Source organism: Chenopodium album, chromosome 4 (assembly GCF_948465745.1).
Source record: "Chenopodium album chromosome 4, dcCheAlbu1.1, whole genome shotgun sequence".
NCBI classification, from domain to species: Eukaryota; Viridiplantae; Streptophyta; class Magnoliopsida; order Caryophyllales; family Amaranthaceae; genus Chenopodium; species Chenopodium album.
Window position 1 is genome coordinate 753,161 of NC_137837.1, and position 20,249 is coordinate 773,409.

The following is a 20,249-nucleotide window of genomic DNA, read 5'->3' on the forward strand; positions in this document are numbered from 1 at the left end:
AAGATAGGCTATCCCCTCTACTACCTCTAATTTGAAGTGATGGTTGGCTAATAACAATTTGAGTTTTCTCAATATCTTTGTTTATTTGTGTACAAACCATTATGTTTGGTCTACTTTGTATCTCATGATACTCTACAAAGAAATCCAAAAGAATTCAGTTGCAAACCTCAATTTAAATTAAAGTTATTAGTAAACTGTCTTTAATTCAATGAACATATATGATCTTGAATTGTGACTTGACGGAAACAGGTGGAAACTTGGTAGAAAATTCAATCATACAGTACCCTTATTATTGACAAAAATCTTCATACACTTGGATGCACTTTAATTTGTTCAATTATAAAAGAAATCTAATAAAGAATCAATGATTACGACCACCATGTATATAACACTAATGTGTATAAAAGTATAATGCACACCTCTAATTAGTTGTCATTTACTCATTAATAGAAGTTTGTATTAGACCATCTAACCAAACAACTACTCGTATCTATTTTACAGAACAGATAAAGAAATCCGATAACTAAGGAAAAATCGAAAGGGGACATAATAGAAGAGTAAGGGAAAATGGTTGGGAAAAAGAAAAATTATGAAAAGGACATATCTAACCAATTATTTTACCCTTAATTTTCGCCAATTTGAGAGACAAACTCCTCAACCCCCTAATCCCCTATGAAAGAAAATCAAGATTGTCTTCACTCTTCTTCCTTTTTAGGCTTCCCCATCACCAAAACTCTGTCCAACCATATTTTATACATTTATTTATTTCATTATTTATGACCCAAACCCAATTTAAAGTTATAGAATTAAATTGAATCACCTTGATTATATTCTTCCACTCAAACAAACAAACAAACAAAAGTCCTAATTTTCTCAATCCCTTTTCTTTGAAAACTTTTCCTTTCCCAAAAAAAAAGAAGGGATTTTTCTCTCTCCCAAAATGTCTAGTGAATCAGTTACTATTGAAGGAAGTGATGGAGTAAATCTAAAATCAAGAATATTTAAACCCACAGAAAAAAATAAAGATGAAAATTTGGGCATTGTTTTGGTTCATCCATATTCAGTTTTAGGTGGTTGTCAAAGTTTATTAAGAGGAATGGCAACTGGGTTAGCAAATGCTGGTTATTTGGCTGTTACTTTTGATATGAGAGGTGTTGGTAGGTCAACTGGTAGTAAATCTGTTTCTGGGTTTGCTGAGGTTAAAGATGTAATTTCTGTTTGCAAATGGGTTTGTGAAAATCTGTCTGTTAATAGGATTTTGCTGGTGGGTTCTTCTGCAGGTATAATTTCTATTAATCTTGTTCAATATTGTTATTATTACTGTGTTATTGATGATTTTAATGTTATAGTTTTATGGAAGATCGATTTTTGAATTTGATTATTATGCTTATTATATGGTATGTTTTGGTGATGAACTAGTGTGTTTTTGGTTTGGAGCGTGATTTGATCATAAAAAGTTCGTGAAAATGTGTCTTAATTGTTTTGGTTTTGATAATTAAGTCAGATCTATTCATGGGAATTTGACCTTTTATGGAAAATTATGGGGAATTTGGATATGACTTTTAGATTCATCATCATGCTATTTGAAAGGAATTCTTGGTTGTCCTTTTCAAGAGAAAAAGCAGAGGAATTGCTAACTTTGAGGTGTGGAAATTGATCCTGTAGTGTTTCCTGCTTTCTACTTGTATCTAAGTTTGATCTGAATTGAAATCTGAAGCTAGTTTATGAAGCATTGTGGAAGCTGTTTGTTATATGTTTCATGTTTATTACTATGAACTACGTCGAACTCGGAATTTTGTTTCAATTGATTATTTCATGTCATTAAAGTCTTATAGTTATGGCAGCTGCAATATTACAGAATATATCTCTGCTTTAGGTCCATTTCTTGACAGACTGTAGGAACTCAATCTTTTTAATGTTGATGATCTCAACTAGAATAGCTTCATATAGATATGTTCTGATTGCATTGGTAAATAAGTGACATTTTGATGATTTGCTCTCATCTTTCCCTGTCTTGCATCTAATCTTTCCTTTCAAACAACCCAATCTCCTGAAATCGGGACCAAAGAGGAAATATACGTAATATAAAGTTATAGAAGGTTGAAATGAAAGACAAAAGCTGTATGTATAGGCGTATAGCTGAGGAACTTTTTTCCTCTATGAATAGGAAGCTTGGCATTCTATCCTGTATATGCTTTCTATTTGCCATTCAGCAGCCTCATTGGTTTTCTTTTTCTTATTTGTTAAATTGCTTTTGCATGCTCATCTGAATCATTACATACATGTTGATATCTGTGTGCAACAATTGAATAAAGTTTAAAAGGATAATTTCAATGTCAGTATGTCACTTTGTGACCGCAGATTAACCAAGGTAATCATTTTTACAGGATGGTCTTTAAATATGATTACGGGGTACCTGCTAAAATTTTGAATGAAATTGTATCTGTTTACGGATTTTAATTTATCAAACACCGATAATTAGCTTCCTTAACATGTTCCGTCTCTTGGATCAGGTGCACCAATTGCTGGTTCGGCTGTTGATCAGGTTGAGCAAGTGGTAGGTTATGTGAGCATAGGATATCCATTTGGTAAGATGGCATCAATCCTCTTTGGAAGGCACCATAAGGCTATCTTGCAGTCGCCAAAACCAAAGCTTTTCGTTATGGGAACACGGGATGGCTTTACAAGTGTCAAGCAGTTGCAGAATAAGCTAAGCTCAGCTGCAGGCCGTGTTGAGACACATCTAATTGAAGGTGCTAGCCATTTTCAAATGGAAGGTCCTGATTTTGATTCTCAAATGGTTGAGTTGATTGCAAAGTTTGCAGAATCTCTATAGGTGACGGGTGGGTAAAACTCCTTCTGTGTGCCTATATCAACAAGCAATCTGATAGATTTTCCGATGCACTAGTAGCAGCAAAATCTAAAATTCGGAAAATGGAGGTGGTAATATGTGCAGATAATGAGTATTGCATACTAACGTGGCAACATTGTTACATGTTACAACATATGGTCTCTATTTATTTTTGTAATATTCTTTGAAATGATTGCAGTTACTGGAGTTAGTTAAGGCAATAATGTGCATTACTAAAACAATTCTATATAAATTTACGAATCTGACAGATTTACATGAACCAACTTCTAATGTTTTTGGTTAAAATACAGAACTGAGTACTAATACCAAAATCTACACCTCCCACTACCTACTGCCCCCTAATGATCACCTATAATTCTAAATTGACAATGGTACAATCTGGCAAAATGCCAACATTCAGATACACAGACTAAACTTCTTGCTTCTTTTCTGAGGCAACTCTGCCTTTATCACCATCCGGACCTTCCATTCCCCTACCTTCTCCCATTTCATCATATTGTCGTTTCCTCCATCCTTGCTCTCGATCCATGGACTGTCCTTGTGAGAAGGGATGATCTCCCCCATCTGGTTGAAATAAATTATAACAAACATTATGCTACCAATCCACTTCTCACTGAATAGACATACAACTTTATCCAAAAAAAAAGGCATTTAGCAGAAGTGAACAGGTAATACAATTGGCCAGTGGCGTTAAGATACAAAAAATTGAATAACTGGATATACACAGGATGAACATCTCAAAAATAGGAACAGAAATGATGAAAGGTGGCCAATATGGAACATTTTCAGCCAGAGGCTTGATTAGAGAATTCTGTACAAGTAACTTACATCAGTTGATCTACCAAAACTAAATTAAAGAGGGAAGATGGAAAGGTAAAAAAAAAAGGCACAGGCGCTTTTTAATTTGTACAACAAACAGAAGACAATTAAGCATTACCACTTTCACCATCAGATGCATCCTGAAGCCTAGCAATAGCTTCTACCAATGCTTGTTCATGCTCCTGCAACACAACGATTCATTCAAACTCCCATGTCAAGACAAATGTACAGACAAAAACTAAAGGTAGCGGGGTAGTCATCACCTTTAACACTTTCTTGGCTTTCTCAACCTCCATTGGGTCTGGATGAATAGCACTAAAAACTTTCTCCACCTGCAAAGAGATTATCATTCCATCAAACACACCATCAATCTGAAGACAAAATTAGAAACTTACAGACCCCTCCCCCCTCTCTCAGCAAACTCACTTACCTCTTTAATAAGAGTATCAGTATGAAGTAATTCAATATCTCCCAATCCTTTTCTTCCAATACCATTCTGGGGCATAAGCAAATCCTTCTTGGGCTGGCCCTTTAAGGTCCCACGACCTCTCCCTGCACCAGCAACAGCTCCACCACGGGCCGAAGACTTCTTAAAACCACGACCTTGACCAGTTCGACCTCCTCTATGGGATATTCCAGAACCCTCACCCTCCCACTTGATGTCTTCATCGGATATCTGATACATATTAAATCACATAAGTTGTAAAACAAAGTCACTATATTTTGAATTGGTCACAAGAGATGGGCTACAATATATGTATAACTTCTTTTATCAAGGACTGCAGACAGAAATATCAGAGCACAATACAAATCCAATGCTCAGAAGCCAACTCAACTGGTTACTAGAAAATACTTCGCATAAACCAAGCAGAGACATATGTTCTGCATTGCATGGAGATGGGCTATCTTTACCATCTTTTAAGATTTAGAAGCTGGACCCGTTTAATTATTTTAGTAACTAAAAAAATTAACCACCATAAAAAAAAAGCTGATCAAATCAATCAGATTATTTATCCATCGTAAACTGCATTGAACAATATTATGACCAAACTGCAACTCCAACTAAAAAAAAAGAGATCCATCTCTCCCAACCTCCAGCTCTAAATTATGTGATGGCGTGATGCTAATCCTGCTATCCAAAAAATCCCAGTTTAAAATGTCCAAGCACAGTTTTCTCCTTTTCATATTAATTGCAACAAATTGGCTTATAGTTATTTAAAAACCCATGCTACAAGAGACTAGGGCTGGCAAAAACTAACCCGACCCGAACCCGACCCAAAAAAAGCGGGTTAGGGTTGAATTTTTCGACCCGAAAACTTAAATGGGTCAACACGAACCCGAACCCGAAATTAAATGGGTTAGGTTAAGGTTGAAAATCTCAACCCGAAAACAACCCACTTAACCCGAAATAAATTTCAGGTCAAAATCAGGTCGGGTCAACCCGAACCCGACCTGATAACCCGAACATTTTAAGGTTAAAAAAAAATATATAAAAAAACCAAAACTGATTAAATTCAGCCCAAGCCCAATAATATATGTAACTGTATCTAAAAGACTAAAACCCTAAAATCCTAAATGCCTCCTCCTCACACACAATCAGCCGTTTAGGCTCCTCTCTCTCTCTCTCTCTCTCTCTTCAACTCTCAACTCTTCAAACTTCAGATCTAAATCAACAATTCTCGGTTTTTATAATCCTTAGATCTTCCTCTCCTTCATAATTTAAGTGTTTAAAGAATTACCACTTCAACTTTTAAGGTATAGTAATTGCTATTTTGAAGTTTGCTTTTATACGATTTTTTTTTTGTTTGAATATTCTTGCATGTTTGTTGTTGTTTTCTTTGCTATTCAAAGCCTAATTTTGATGTTGTTTGCTGTTTTAATTGTTATTCAAACCATAATTTATATGATATTGTATTTTTTTGTTATTTGTTGTTTGTGTTTGTTATATTATTGTATTGTAGGAATTGAGTCCTTTATTATTGATGTTTGCTTTTATTGATTTTGGCAGATTTTCATCCTCACACGCCACAAACATACATAGCCCCTGCTTCAACTTGCTTCAAGTCTCCAACATTGTACATTATTTGAGAACTACTTTGTATAAAGTCTTATAAAAAAATTAAAAACATTAATTCTAGTTTGTAATTTATTTAGTGTACTATATTTTTGTATCTAATTTTTAATTAGACTTGCTAAATAACTTAATTTATAAATCAAGTTAAATTCGGGTTGACCCGAACCCGGCTACTATCAGATCAATTTCAGGTCAAAATGACTTGATTTAAACCCAAATAAAAAAATCAGGTCAATTCAGGTTACTTTCGGGTTGACCCGAACCCGAAAATATCAGGTTCAGGTTGGGGTTCTCAACCCGAAAACTTAAATGGATCAGGTTCGGGTTGAGGGGTAGCTGACCCGAAATCAGCTGACCCGAACACGAACCCGACCCGACCTGATCCATTTGCCAGCCCTACAAGAGACTGACAAGAAACAAATGACAGTAGCATTATTATAGAGACAATCAAACAGAATCAAATCTATTTCTAACTAAGAATCCCTACAAAAGGAAAATCTTGTCACTCTCATAGAAGCATTATTTTTATTTTGGAAAATAAGCAAATAATTAACGGGATAGATACTATATTTTGACTGCTATAAACACTACAGTTCAATGGATGTCTGTCACCAATATAGGCATCTAAAAAAGAAAGAAGTTAACACTACCTTGGTCTTTAATCATTTATTATTTTAATTCTACCCAATTCTATAGTTCTACTTTATTCTATTCTCAGCAAACATTATTTACCATCTTAACCCAATAAATTAAACTTTTCCCCTCACTCCCTTATTTTTACACCACCCACCTCTTTACTCCTATCTCTCTTACTGTATCCTTCATTTTTTTTTCTTACACCATACACTCACCTAAAAAGAAGTCTAATGTAGTGGGTACCAAAAAAAAAGGAAAGAAAACAAAAGAGGGGGGGGGGGGAGTATGATGCATGAATAGCAAAAGATACAGAGATATAGTAGTAGCAACAAAAATGTAACTCTTAAGATTGATTCCAAGGACAATAGACGTGTCCAACTCATCAGAGTACGTCAGCACCACAAATGAACAAACCCGCTTTAAAATACAACAATAGCAACCATCATACTAATGTAATTAAGCACATTTTTCTCTTGTTATTTATGACTAGCATAAACTATTAAACTCATAGATATAGAAAGCATGATCCACCCACCAATTAAAAAACCTAGATTAATATTCTTCAGAAAGAGGAGTGTGTGATTACCTCCTTCAGATTGACCCATTCCCATGCTTCGTTTGGTGTATTCATATCATAAACCAAAGCATGCCGGCCCTAAATAAATTTGGAAGGATGTGAGTCTTCAAGAATCATTATATGCGACATGCTTATCTTTTCCTCCATACTTTTGCCTGTGTAGGGGAGGAGAGGGGGGGGGGGGGAATAAGATAACCGTACCTCTTTAAAGTCTGTTATAATTGCCTCGTAGAAATTGTTATCTTCCGGCCATCTTGTCCATACTCTTTTCCCAATCTTTCCATAATTCTCAGTATCAGAAGGGTCATTAGCAGCAAAATTGCCTGATGTACTACGATTGGCTACCTGAGGCCTTCCTGGAGGTGCAGGAGAAGGGTATGGCAAAGTCTGCAGAACAGCAAGCTTCCATGAGTAATGGAAATTAACACCGTAAAACACAGAGTGATAAGTCAAACAAGCAACTAAATGTAGTACAAGAGAAAGTTTCTGAGTATTGCAGTGCAAATCTACTTAAATTTTTTAAAATATATATATAAAATAAAAAAAAAAAAAAAAAAAGGTGCAAACACAATAAGTATGCCTAGAAACTAGTAAGAAATAACAAACCAATATAGCAACAATCAAATGATAAGTTATCCTGTTATAACTAACAGAATTTACAATTACAGCAAAAACACCTCTACTTTTCAACCTGTCAGCATTTAGCAACCACAAAACACCACATTGCAGACCTAGCAGATATAGTAGCACGTGATAAATTTTGCAGACCTAGCAGATATAGTAGCACGTGATAAATTGTCTAGCTATCAAAATTTGTGATTCCAGAAACTTACTGGTTTTGTCTTTTTGGGTCGTGATCCTGGAGGTGGGCCTCGTTTCAAATTTGAAGAAGATGGTTGCATATTAGGATGCAAGGTAGGAGATGGTGCACCAACAGATAATCCCGACACTGACTGTCCTGTTTTCTGTTTCTTACGTGAGGCTGAAACAGTTGGACTAGGTACAGATTCGTGAACAGGTTGCGAAGAGCTAAGCATGCCTGGTTGCCCATTTGCCGTTCTCCACTCCCTGCCAAAGTTAATATAAATGGTATTTGTCAATAGACATCATCATCATCATCATCATCATCATCAATTATAACAAATATATTGAAAACACGTATGACTGATAATAAAAATAACGTCAAACCTTATTCTACGGATCATATCATCATTGTTCACCCTTGATAAAAGCTCCCTATGTTCCTCATCTGACACCCTCAGCTCCTTCCTTAATTCCGTTATCAAACTTTCCTTCTCCTAATAAACAGCACAATGTGTTTAGACAAATGAATATAATGATTCTGAACATAATTATAAATCAGCAACAGCAAAGTACCCAAGAAATGGCATCGGATTGAGCCTTGAAGGCCCGCAAAACTGAGCAATACGCATCTTGTTCAATAATATGGATTTGTGTTTCCATGTCATTATTTGGCATCCTTGGATATGGAGCAGGGGCAGCAACTGCAGACCTCCCATTCCCAGCTACACGTGCATTTCTTGCAAATCTATTTTGATGAGGTGGTGGAAGATCATCATCCGTCCCTACCAAATTTCCAAAAAGAAACAAGATTAATTCAACATTATAAACAAACCACAATGGACAAACAAGATAACAAAACTGCAGAAAACATCCATAAAATGGAAATCTGAAAAGTTGAGATTTCAACAGCAAAGACATAAAAAAAAGTTAAAATCTTGATGTAGCGCAGAGCATATATCAAAATCTGTTTAAAAAGGACCCCTCTCAGACTCTCAGTGATTATGCCGAAATAAGAACATTGACAATGAAGACAAATAGAATGCAGCAAATAATAAACTCGGTGTGACTGGGGATGATAATCATGGCAGCTATGAAATCAAACGGCAATAAAAAGTAACGAGGAAATCCAAAACATACATAGGTTATCTCCAAACGTAAAGTAGAGTGACTCATACTACACCATTCCAAGACATAACTATTTTTGTTTCAAAAAGTAAACCACTCTACAGTACAATGCAACATTAGATATTATCTAATTATGCCAATGTAAGGATATCCTGGAGAGCGGCCACGGGAGTGTTATGCGACCGCAGCATTCCCCTACAGTTGAATGGAAAATTCTACAGGACTGCCATAAGACCAGTGTTGCTCTATGGTACAGAATGTTGGGCTTCTAAGAAAGAGCATATTAAAAAGATGGAGGTTACGGAAATGCGCATGTTAAGGTGGATGTGTGGAAACACTTTAAGAGATAGAATCAGAAATGAGGTTATTCGCAAGAAAGTAGGTGTGGCAGACATTGCAGATAAATTAAGGGAAAATCGTCTGCGTTGGTTTGGACATGTAAGACGGAGACCCGTGGGTGCACCGGTGCGAAGAGTGGAAGAGTGGGATCATGGAGGGATTAAACGAGGAAGAGGGAGACCAAAAATGACTTGGTTGGAAGGAGTGAGGAAGGATATGAAGTGCATGGATTTACGTGAGGATGAAGTTTTGGATCGTAAGGGATGGAGGAGAAAGATTTATGTTGATGACTACACGGAATAATCATATTTGGTTCATGTTAGCCGACCCCACTTTTGGGATTAAGGCTTTGATTGATTGATTGATGCCAATGTAAGGATATATAGGTTATTTTAAACCATCAATCCATGCCACTTCACTATATAAATCCCTTATAACTATACCAAACCAAATTCTTAATATGTGTAGATCAGGTTATTATGACATGGAGAAAATAGTAATTATCAAAGTAAACATGAAAGGAGAGAAGCTATAGAAATCGTCAGCATCCCACACAATAATCACCAACAGCCCATACAGTATATTTAAAATTTTCACATTAAATATAGGCGTTAACAAATGGTTGAATGAATTGAAATTTCTACTTTGTTTCATTTAGCACCTAGAACAAAAGCATATTAAGTTCTCTTATAAAGAGAATCTGAATCCCAACTAATAAACTAAAAATTATTCACAAGAAACATTTCATTTAAGGCATCATATCATCTTACCTTCCCCCATAAGTATTAATTAAATGTTTAGATGCTCTGCAACAAATTGAAACAACTACAATGAATATAAGAAATATTACAGAATTAAAAAATCATGCATGTTGATTACAGATCCAAGTATAACAATTTAACAGATGTGATTCAAGCCCACATAATTAATAATGGCAAGGTTTGACGCTCACTTTTGATTAATTGCTGAGAACTAACACAGAAAAAAAGAAGAAAAAACCAAGTGAGCGGCCAAATGAGAAGATGATACATGCCAACTTCTAAATAGGCATTTCCCTTGACATAAGCAATCCAATAACATGACTGGAAATCACCAGAAAATACACTGAGATGACCAATGCTAGCACCAGTAACGCTAACGTCCAGATAAAAAGGAAAAACAAAAGTTAGCTACCCACCCCAATATTCATAATAAACGTTACTCGGCCAGTTCACTTTATCATACTCTTGAAACTTTAATTTGGCCAACAAACTGCCAAATTTTAATAATTGGACAAGTCAATTGGACATGCGCATAACTCGTGCTGGACACTGTCACACTAGTAACCAAGGAAGAGTAACATAACCTATCATAGAGAATCTACAAAAGAGATTAATGGTGTGAAAAGGGTGAATTCCCCATTCCCCAATCCCAACACAGATAGCTCCTGGAATCCTGGGAATAATAGGTACCATACAGTACAGGATTAAACATGTAATTAAATAAATCAACCTAATGATAACTTTCACAAAAAAAAAATTAAAAAAAAAATCTTGATCAAACCAAATTCATTTTAATGTGATAACACCATTGATCCAGCTTTTTGACACTGCTTAGAATTACTAAAACTTACAATGTACCGAAAAAAAGTACTTCAATTCATCATAAAGATCCTGAACTTGGAAAATAATCATAATTTTGCCATTTCTAAGCTCTCAAACAGTCTCCTGGTTCTTAGTAATCCAAAAGACTTGAAAATTCATTCACAGTAGCAAAATTATCATTAAAGATTGCAAATTGCAAGCTAAACCCCAACCTATTCAATGATTTTAATAGTAATCTAACGAAATTAAACCCTAATTCGATTCACAAAACTAAACCAAAATTCCCAGAAAATGTTGATGTAACAGTTCAATCAACCAATCAATAGTTCAGGAACATTTCAAAGAAAACCCTAACACAATTCAACAAAATCAAATCTTGAAAAAAAAAAAAAGTCGCTAAAATTCACACAACAAAGAAAAGATCAGAACTTTGAGTATCTCACCACTGCTGTCGGAGAGACCGTAATCCATAACCACTCCTTCAAATCAATCCGAATTTTTCAGTCGAACAGCAGAAACACCCCACAAAATGACAACCCCCAGATCAAGTCAGAAAAAAGGGGGAAAAGATCGGAAACCGATCTAAAAGTGAAAAAACATGAAAATTGGGGATTTGGGGGATGAAGATCTGGTGAAAAAAGAGGGGAAAATGGAATTGGGGAAAGAAATTGATGCGAATTAGGGTTGAATGAGGAGAGAGAAAGAGAAAGAATGCGGTGGTGTTGAAGGGTTGAGAAGAAACGCGGACTTGAAACATTTTTAGTTAACTCTATTTTTTTCATTTCTTTTTAGTTGATAAAAATTTTGGGTTCCGCTTTGATGTTTTTCTCTAGTTTTTTGGGTGCAGAGAAACAAAACCCAAAAACTACGAGTAATTTAGATGTGTTAACGAAAACTTCCTTTGCCTTTCCTAATGAAAATTTTATGAGAGCAACACTTTTTTTTTTTTTGTTTCCCCTCTTTTAACTTTTTTGATTTGATTGATGAAATCCTATTCATTTGGGGTGTATATATATATGGTAGTATAAGGTTAGGTTTTCAAAGGATAAAGATATAGTTGGTGTACAATATAATCTTATCATGTTGAAGAGAATAAAAGTTTGGGCTTATGATATTACGGAGTACGATAGATATGGTTTTGAGTGGATATTGGCTCTTAAAATAAAATAAAATAAAATAAAAACTGTATTCGAATTTTCGTGATTGTATGCAATCTGCTGACCTGCAGAATCAATAAAGATGTTGTGAATTTTTCAGATTTTCTTCTTTCACTCAATCTTTATCAAATAATTCAACAACAAAATCTATGCAATAAATATCATGGATTGGATTTTTTCTTTACAAAGGGTTGTACTTGGTACCTAATATCAAGTTTTAGGTAGATTAAAAATTTTCTAGTATTGTGATAGTATGATTGATATGATTTTGAGTTGAGATAGGTTTTAGGTAAGAGGGAGTGTTCTCCACTTTCACCGTGACTATATCATTTCTTCTTAAGTCGTGATACCAGAAGTTGCCCTTCCACTCATTTGGAATTGTCATGAGCGTATGCAATCAAGCATGAGGTTGCAAGACATCAACTTGTATAGTTTTATGATAATTTGAATTTTTCTTTGTAAATTCAATTTACCACTAATATTCACATATACAACCTTTCCAAAATACATGGTGGTGTGGAAGAGGATATCAATGACGCAATAACGTCATAGAATAGCTCATACATACATCAATTAAGACATTGAATATTGTTTGAAGCCTTTTTAGGGCCAAGTTATGAACTTATGAATGGCAATGGTTGCGTGGTTGGAACATACATCGGGGGGGCAGTTTGTAGCAATAATTAGGGGAGGTGGTTATTGGGGGCGGCATCAAGTGGTGGCTAGTGGTGAAGGATATGTTTGCACTTTTCAGAAGGGACTTTAGGGGAAAATAAAAAAATAAGAGTTTCGTTGTAGTCTTTAAACGTAGTCATTTTTACTACCTACGTTTTCATTTCGGAAACATAGTCATTTTAATTACCTTATGGCCATTGGTTTGTGTTGCATTAAATCACAGTTAAGCATATATGGTTATTAATGATAATAATAGAAGTGACAATTTGCATAGTTTTTCAATGCTTGCATCAACAAATAATAAAAGTTTTAAATTATATGATCAATTATTACACTTATAGCATATGTAAACTAAATGAATAGAAGTATATTATGGGCGTATTTGATTCTAAAGCAATGTCATATATATGCAGATTGGATTATTGGATGTTTGGTTTTAGCTCAGCAAAGAGGTGCATAAACAGTCTAATCAGACTATCCAAATCCAATCTGTTCCAGTCCAATTTAGCTCAGAATTTAAATACAAATTCAATCTATTCCAGTTCAATTTAGCTCCGAATTTAAATACGAACTAATTCACTACTTTAGATTGTTGATCTTGATCACACTAATTATTCGACCTCTCCAACTCGTAAAAATTTCAATCCGAGTATGCCCTAAATTCGACACACCCTAACCATTCAAGTAAATCAACCATTGATCACACAAACACACCTCCACAAAATTTCCCAAAATTTGCACCTTCCCCATGACTCATGAATCATCATCATAACCGAAAAACAAACACCCTTTTTTCCCAAAACTCTCATCTTTGTGCGACGTTTAAGGGGGTGGGTAGTAATCACCGATTCATATGAAATGCTGCTTTCCCATTTCTCTCTTCTTCACTCTTCTTCTCTCTCCTCTGCCTCTTCTTCCGCCCTTTCTCTCTCCTCTCTCGCCCCTCTTCGCCGCTCCCTCCTCCGCCCTCTCCGCCGCCATCCCAGCAACCCCATCAAAACCTTTTCAGTCATGGATTCTCAACAGAGTTCTTCCATTGAACAGGTTGCTCAAGATTTGAAGAATCAGAAGCTCACCCATGATAGTAATCGTACCAAATTGAAGCTTGAAGAGCTTAATTGGGATCATTCTTTTGTTCGTGAATTGCCTGCTGATTCTAGGGTTGATAATATCCCTCGTCAGGTTTTGTTTTCTCTAATCTAGTTTCATTTTTCAAGGGATTGTTTTATTTTTGTTTTTATAATTATGTTGCTTGTTTAATTGAAATTTTTGGGCATTTGAAGTTCCTTGATGATGTGGGGTTGGCTTATTTTGGACAAATTTTAAGTGTATTTGATTTGGTTTGATGGTGAATTTGTTGAATGCAGTGTGTTGAAGGAATTGAATGAAGTTTTGTAGAAAATGAGATTAATAGATAATTGTGAACGTAAGTTGTGGATGTGAGCTAGCTTAGTTGGTATAATTGTGGGTCGATAACCAAGACTTGTGATCAAATCCCATTTACAATACAACCTTTGCGGCATTCGGGTTTGAGTGTATCAAAACCTGCCACAAAGGTAGTAATGGGTTTAGATTTTGGAATTAATTGGGTTTACTTGAGCATTTGCAACTTAAAGAGGTGCAATTTAGATTGCGGGAATTTGGGAATTGAGAACAAGTGTGGAGCACATCCGCGGGAAGTTGTAGGTGCTTTGTACATTTTAAGTGTGGGCAAGTTCCTTCAAAAAAAATAAAATAAAAAATTAATATTGTGATCAATATGATCATGCTGTGATCAAATCACTTCTTGAACTGTCCTTAATATCTCACTTGATTTACCTTCAAACTTTAGAGTTTGCAATTAAGTTGATCACTCGCCGATCTTGTTTCTGACCTCGTGTTTTTTTGTCGTTATTCAATGATTGCAGCAAATCATTTTGTGGTGGGGGTATCCTTGGAGGATGGATATATAGGGTAGATAAGTTGCTTTTAGCGTTGACGCTCTTTGCTATTGAACTAATTGAAGGACTAGTTAGTGTTCCTGAATACTACTTTGTATGTGTAGTGATATAGTATGTATTGCAACCATCCCTAGGGACATGAAGTGATGTTAGAGATGAGCTCAGTAAATGGGATATTATTGTAAAAGGAGCTTGGAAAGTGGTAAACTAGCTAATGTTGTATTACCATGAAGGAAGACTCAATCTTTGCTCTCTTACTTTTTATGCTCAAGTTTTTGTGGATTTTATGTAGAAAGATAAACCGTGACAACACATTTTTATGGATATTACATGGTTCTCTAGAACTGGATATTATACTTAAGGTGGAAACATAATAGGTGGAAACAGTCTATCGTGTTCTTGACAACAATGAACAAGCAATATTTGTAATGTGGCCTGTTAAGCTTTCATATATTTTTTCTGACTTTAAGTAAACTTAAATTATGCATTGATCTTAATATTGTTGTTGTTGTTGTGTATGTGTCTTACGGCTCACATTGTTTCCTGTTAGGTCTTTCATGCTTGCTATACAAAAGTTTCACCCTCTGTAGAGGTCGATAATCCACAACTTGTTGCATGGTCTGAATCAGTTGCCGAATCTCTTGAGCTAGATCCTAAAGAGTGAGTGTTTATTTACCCTACTATATGAAGTAAACATAGTGCATATATATGGTAATTGTCCTTGATATCATATCTGTTTAAATGCACCTACCCATTCTGTGGGGATGGACTCTTTATATACTAATTCTTCATTTGACCTGACCAATTGACTCGAGTTACGAAAGATTTTTTATTTTCTTGCTATTTTAACTGTTGCTAAAAGTACTTATTTCTCATGCTTATTTTATGATTTCTTGTTGTGTTGATCAGGTTTGAGCGTCCTGATTTTCCGCTAATATTTTCTGGGGCATCCCCATTTTTTGGATCGTAAGTCAACTGCTTAAGTTTTTGAGTTTTAATTTCTTGTGGATATCCTTTACGGTTGAAACTCTTATATCTCGGGCTGTTTGCAATCTCCCTGATGAAATATCTCTTACAGATTGCCATATGCTCAATGTTATGGTGGCCATCAGTTTGGCACGTGGGCTGGTCAATTGGGTGATGGTCGGGCAATTACATTGGGCGAGCTTGTGAATTCAAAGAAAGAAAGGTGGGAATTGCAACTGAAAGGCGCGGGCAAGACCCCATATAGCCGCTTTGCAGACGGGCTGGCCGTTCTTCGTAGTAGTGTTCGGGAATTCCTGTGCAGTGAAGCAATGCATAGCCTTGGAATCCCCACAACACGTGCCCTTTGTCTTGTAACCACTGGGAAATTTGTCGTCCGAGATATGTTTTATGAGTATGTGCCCGCCAACTATAGTAATGACATCCATTTTGATACCAATGCGGGTTTTATTTCAGTTTTTCATTAGTGTATCAGCCAGAGTATTCTGTTTCTTATTGAAAGTTTTCCTTGTCAAGCTCTCTCTAACTTGTGCTCTTCAAGCAGCTCATGAAGCTTTAATTTTGATAGTTTTTATGGTTTCTATCACTCCTTATTTCTTTCTTGCCCATGTTCTTTGAATTTGCATTATGGGCTAGGAGATGGCTAGATGAATGGCTGGTAGGCCTGATTCTGAATGACTATTAATTCATTGTCTGATTATGATCAATTTCTGCTGTATGCAGTGGCAATCCAAAGGAAGAACCTGGAGCAATTGTTTGTAGAGTTGCTCCTTCCTTTTTGCGTTTCGGTTCATACCAGTTACATGCCGCTAGAGGGAAAGAAGATCTTGATATCGTTCGGCGTCTTGCGGATTATGCCATCAAGCATCACTTCCCCCATATCGAGAATATGAATAAGAGTGAAAGTTTATCTTTTAACACAGGCTTTGATGACCAGTCTGTTGTGGATCTCAGCTCAAATAAATATGCAGGTTGGAATTTGTTCTGGTGCATCTTTGTTTTAGTTAATGAAAAGCATGCCTTTGTTAGCCAGGCTAGGTTAATACATAGCTTTCTTGGCCAGGCCTTTTCAAACTACTGCTCATACGGGCTATGGTGTGTTGCCTCTTGTGCATGTTGTTCCATGTTTTTTTTATTTTTATTTTTTTTAAATTAATTTTTGATTAATTATTTATTAATTTATATTTTTTATGATTGACTCATGACAGACCAATATGAGTCATGAACTCATGATAGCTTACACATTGTTATATGTGCAATGTCTTGTTAAATTATGGTTTTATTGTTATTTTTCTGTAGTGATCCTCCTGTTTGACGAATATGCAAGAATTTCATTGAATTATCTTATGTCTAATGACTCTAGAATAACCTGAAAAGGATAAATGATACTGTTTTTTCCCTTTACCATAGAATTTTGTTTAAGTGACTTATTGAGAAGCTTTATTCATACATCAATTTTACCATTACTCTGTGAATCTCATGCTTGATGCTGCCATATTTTTTCCTACTATTTGGGATCTACTAATTTAGATAATTGAACCTTCATGAAATTCAACCATGCAAAATCCTTATACAGGCCAAAAAAAAAATAAAATTGCTGATGTTTTAAAGAAAGAAACTGATTTTTTTTGCTTGTTCCTTTTTCTATGAATGCATCAGCTTGGGCAGTTGAAGTTGCTGAACGTACTGCTTCATTGGTTGCTGGCTGGCAGGGGGTCGGTTTCACACATGGTGTGCTGAACACCGACAATATGAGCATCTTGGGTCTTACAATTGATTATGGCCCCTTCGGTTTCTTAGATGCTTTTGATCCAAGTTATACACCAAACACAACTGATCTTCCTGGTAGAAGATACTGCTTTGCAAATCAGCCTGATATAGGCTTGTGGAACATCGCACAGTTTGCTGCTACCTTACAAGCAGCTAATTTGCTTCAGGACAATGAGGCTAATTACGTCATGGAAAGGTACTTTTTGTTTTGCAATTATACTTTGAACACTGCTATGGTGGTGGCTAAACTAACTGAGAAATATTGGGTATAAATAATTTTCTGCAGATATGGAACTAAGTTCATGGATTACTATCAAGCTATTATGATAAAAAAACTTGGACTGTCCAAGTACAGCAAAGAACTGATCAGCAAACTTCTCAACAACATGGCTGTTGATAAAGTTGATTACACAAACTTCTTTCGGCTACTTTCCAATGTAAAAGCTGACCCTAGCATTCCAGACACCCAAATATTGACCCCCTTGAAGGCTGTTCTGCTAGATATTGGTCAGGAACGCAGGGAGGCATGGACCAGCTGGATGAAATGCTATACGCAGGAGGTATGACTTCACACTATTGCAATTTCTATCTTGTTCCTTTATTTCCTGAATCTCTTTTGTCATACTCATAGATCTAAATCATGTTATTGATCATTTTTTGGGTGATTTGTGGGGTGTGAGGGGGAGGGAGGCAAGCATGATCGGTTGAAGTGGTGATACCACTGGCTTCTACATTCCAGTCCTGGCATGGTTTCCTTTTTCAGTGTAAATCTGCATTTCTGATGTTGGGAACGTTGTAATATTTCTAAATATAAAAAATTGTACATAATCTGGGTGTGACAACTGCGGATGGCCCAAGTGGTAATTGCGCTATACTATTGCCCCCACATCCTGAGCTCAGTCTCAGGATTGACACTTTGTATCCTCCTACATCACTGCTACCCCTGACTTGCTAAGATAGGATACAGTGTTATGCTGCTGCTACTTTTTGATCCTTATTTTGAGGAGCAGGAATTGTAATTCTATTTCCTTGCTGTGTAACTAACAACCAAGTCTAAGGTTTTATGATATTATCTTTGTATACAGTACGTATGTCTAGTCCCTACTTAGGACATAGTGGATTTATGTATTGATTAAATGTTCTCTGTCTCCCTCAGCTGGTTTCTAGTGGAATTCCTGACGAGGAGAGGAAGGTTGCTATGGATTCTGTCAATCCAAAGTATATCCTGCGGAATTATTTATGCCAAAGTGCCATTGATGCAGCAGAGCAAGGGGACTTTGAAGAGGTACGTCGGCTGCTAAAAGTCATGGAACGCCCGTATGATGAGCAACCCGGGATGGAGAAATATGCTCGTTTACCTCCAGCTTGGGCTTATCGACCTGGTGTCTGTATGCTCTCCTGTTCTTCTTGATTGGCTGAAAGTCACTGTGAAATGAAGATTTTATGCTGGAGAGTGCAGGGTTACTTTCTGTACATAAATAGTGGTCTTGTTCTTTATTTTCTCTATATATTAGATAAATTTTTCTGTCTTACATTATTGCTTAGCTTTTTTCCTCTTCTTTTACAATCTGAAATATAATTTGCAGTTGAAAAAATTGCACACCTTTGTTGTTGTGAGTCATTGTAATATTCTCAACAATATTGCTTTACAATAGTTTACAATTACATTCCAATTGAGTTTTCTGCCTTTGTTAACTTTTGCGGATACTCTCCTCCATGTACACTGCGTTTTTTTTGGTTGATGAGAAATTGTGGCCTTTCCTAAATTTTGTATTGGTTTATGACTAGAATTTCCAATGTGCCAATACCTAAATTTTTTAATTCATCAATTATAAATTTTGTTATCTAACCTTACAATATGAGGATTTGTTATGTCACAAGTCACAACAAATCGATTTCGGATAAAAGTATCTAATGAAGGTTTTATGGTTACTTTATTGCTATGTGGTTGTGTAAAAGATGTCAAAAGTTCATCACATGTAACATGTGTGCTTGAATTAGGGCACATTGTCTATCGGTGTTAATCATATTCGAGAAAGGTAAAGACTAGAATAGATCCGGTCTACAATAACTTATTGTAGACCCAACCTTCTAGTATACCATACGAATGTGATTATATATTACGAAATGTGATTATATTACTAAAAAAAAGTGATTATATCATCCTAAAACTGTTATGTAAATGTATCACTCAAAAAGTGAATTTATCATTATAAAAAGTATCAAATAGTAAATTACATCATTCAAAATATGATTTTTAAATTTTATCATCCTAAAAATAATTATATAATCTCATTAAATGGTTTAATATGAGATTATATAATTCAAAATATGACTCACAAAAAGATAATTATATCGTCTAAAAAAGTGATTATATCATCCACAATGTGATTATATTATTTGAAAGTGTCAAATTTTGGGTCTACAACAATTTATTGTAGACCGGGTCCATACAAGACCAATTGTTCGAGAAATTATAATTCTTATTTGACACAATAACACAAGTTAGTGTTAAGACATTAAAATCATTTTATACACTTTTCAACTTTATCTTAATTGCGTTCTTTTTTTTCTTCTTTGATATGCAAATCTGAAAATTTAAATAAGGTATACAACTAATACTTAGGGCCTGTTCTCATTGACTGAACTCAGCTGAACTGAACTGAACTGAATCGAGCTGAACTGAATTGAACTGAACTGAACTGAATATTTTATAAGAGAAGGAAATTAGGAGCTGAACTGAATTTCAACGTAAGAGAATAGACCCTTAGTTAATTTACAGTATTCAGATTTAGGAAGACGGGTCAACCTTTTCCGTTTTAATAAGAGTCGGACAAATTTGACAATTCTTGTATACCACGACATGATCCAGCCTGAAACTATTGAGAGAAATC

General features: G+C 35.5%; 3 protein-coding genes and 1 long non-coding RNA gene across 4 annotated transcripts; 3 read left to right on the forward strand and 1 right to left on the reverse strand.

The window, feature by feature from the left end:
- The first annotated feature begins 645 nt into the window (after window positions 1–645).
- LOC145628389 (uncharacterized) lies at window positions 646–3,067 on the forward strand. Its single transcript, XM_081680681.1, has 2 exons — window positions 646–1,280; window positions 2,514–3,067. Exons 1-2 carry the CDS (start codon window positions 941–943, stop codon window positions 2,834–2,836), a joined length of 663 nt encoding a protein of 220 aa, XP_081536807.1. The 5' UTR covers window positions 646–940; the 3' UTR covers window positions 2,837–3,067.
- A 10-nt stretch (window positions 3,068–3,077) lies between these two features.
- Window positions 3,078–11,773, reverse strand: LOC145628388 (protein EMSY-LIKE 3-like). Its single transcript, XM_081680680.1, has 10 exons — window positions 11,273–11,773; window positions 8,356–8,564; window positions 8,167–8,276; window positions 7,812–8,046; window positions 7,180–7,365; window positions 6,988–7,056; window positions 4,122–4,367; window positions 3,955–4,023; window positions 3,810–3,873; window positions 3,078–3,436 (listed from the first exon to the last, which is right to left on the reverse strand). Exons 1-10 carry the CDS (start codon window positions 11,298–11,300, stop codon window positions 3,282–3,284), a joined length of 1,371 nt encoding a protein of 456 aa, XP_081536806.1. The 5' UTR covers window positions 11,301–11,773; the 3' UTR covers window positions 3,078–3,281.
- LOC145628390 (uncharacterized) lies at window positions 5,310–5,867 on the forward strand. The gene is made up of 2 exons (XR_014111423.1): window positions 5,310–5,446; window positions 5,700–5,867. It is a non-coding gene; the product is annotated as an uncharacterized LOC145628390 (long non-coding RNA).
- Window positions 11,774–13,389: 1,616 nt separating the features above from the next.
- Window positions 13,390–19,032, forward strand: LOC145628391 (uncharacterized). The gene is made up of 8 exons (XM_081680682.1): window positions 13,390–13,843; window positions 15,152–15,261; window positions 15,511–15,567; window positions 15,680–15,979; window positions 16,309–16,556; window positions 17,245–17,551; window positions 17,642–17,915; window positions 18,512–19,032. The coding sequence occupies exons 1-8, from the start codon at window positions 13,520–13,522 to the stop codon at window positions 18,764–18,766; spliced, it is 1,875 nt and encodes a 624-aa protein (XP_081536808.1). The 5' UTR covers window positions 13,390–13,519; the 3' UTR covers window positions 18,767–19,032.
- Window positions 19,033–20,249: the final 1,217 nt, after the last annotated feature.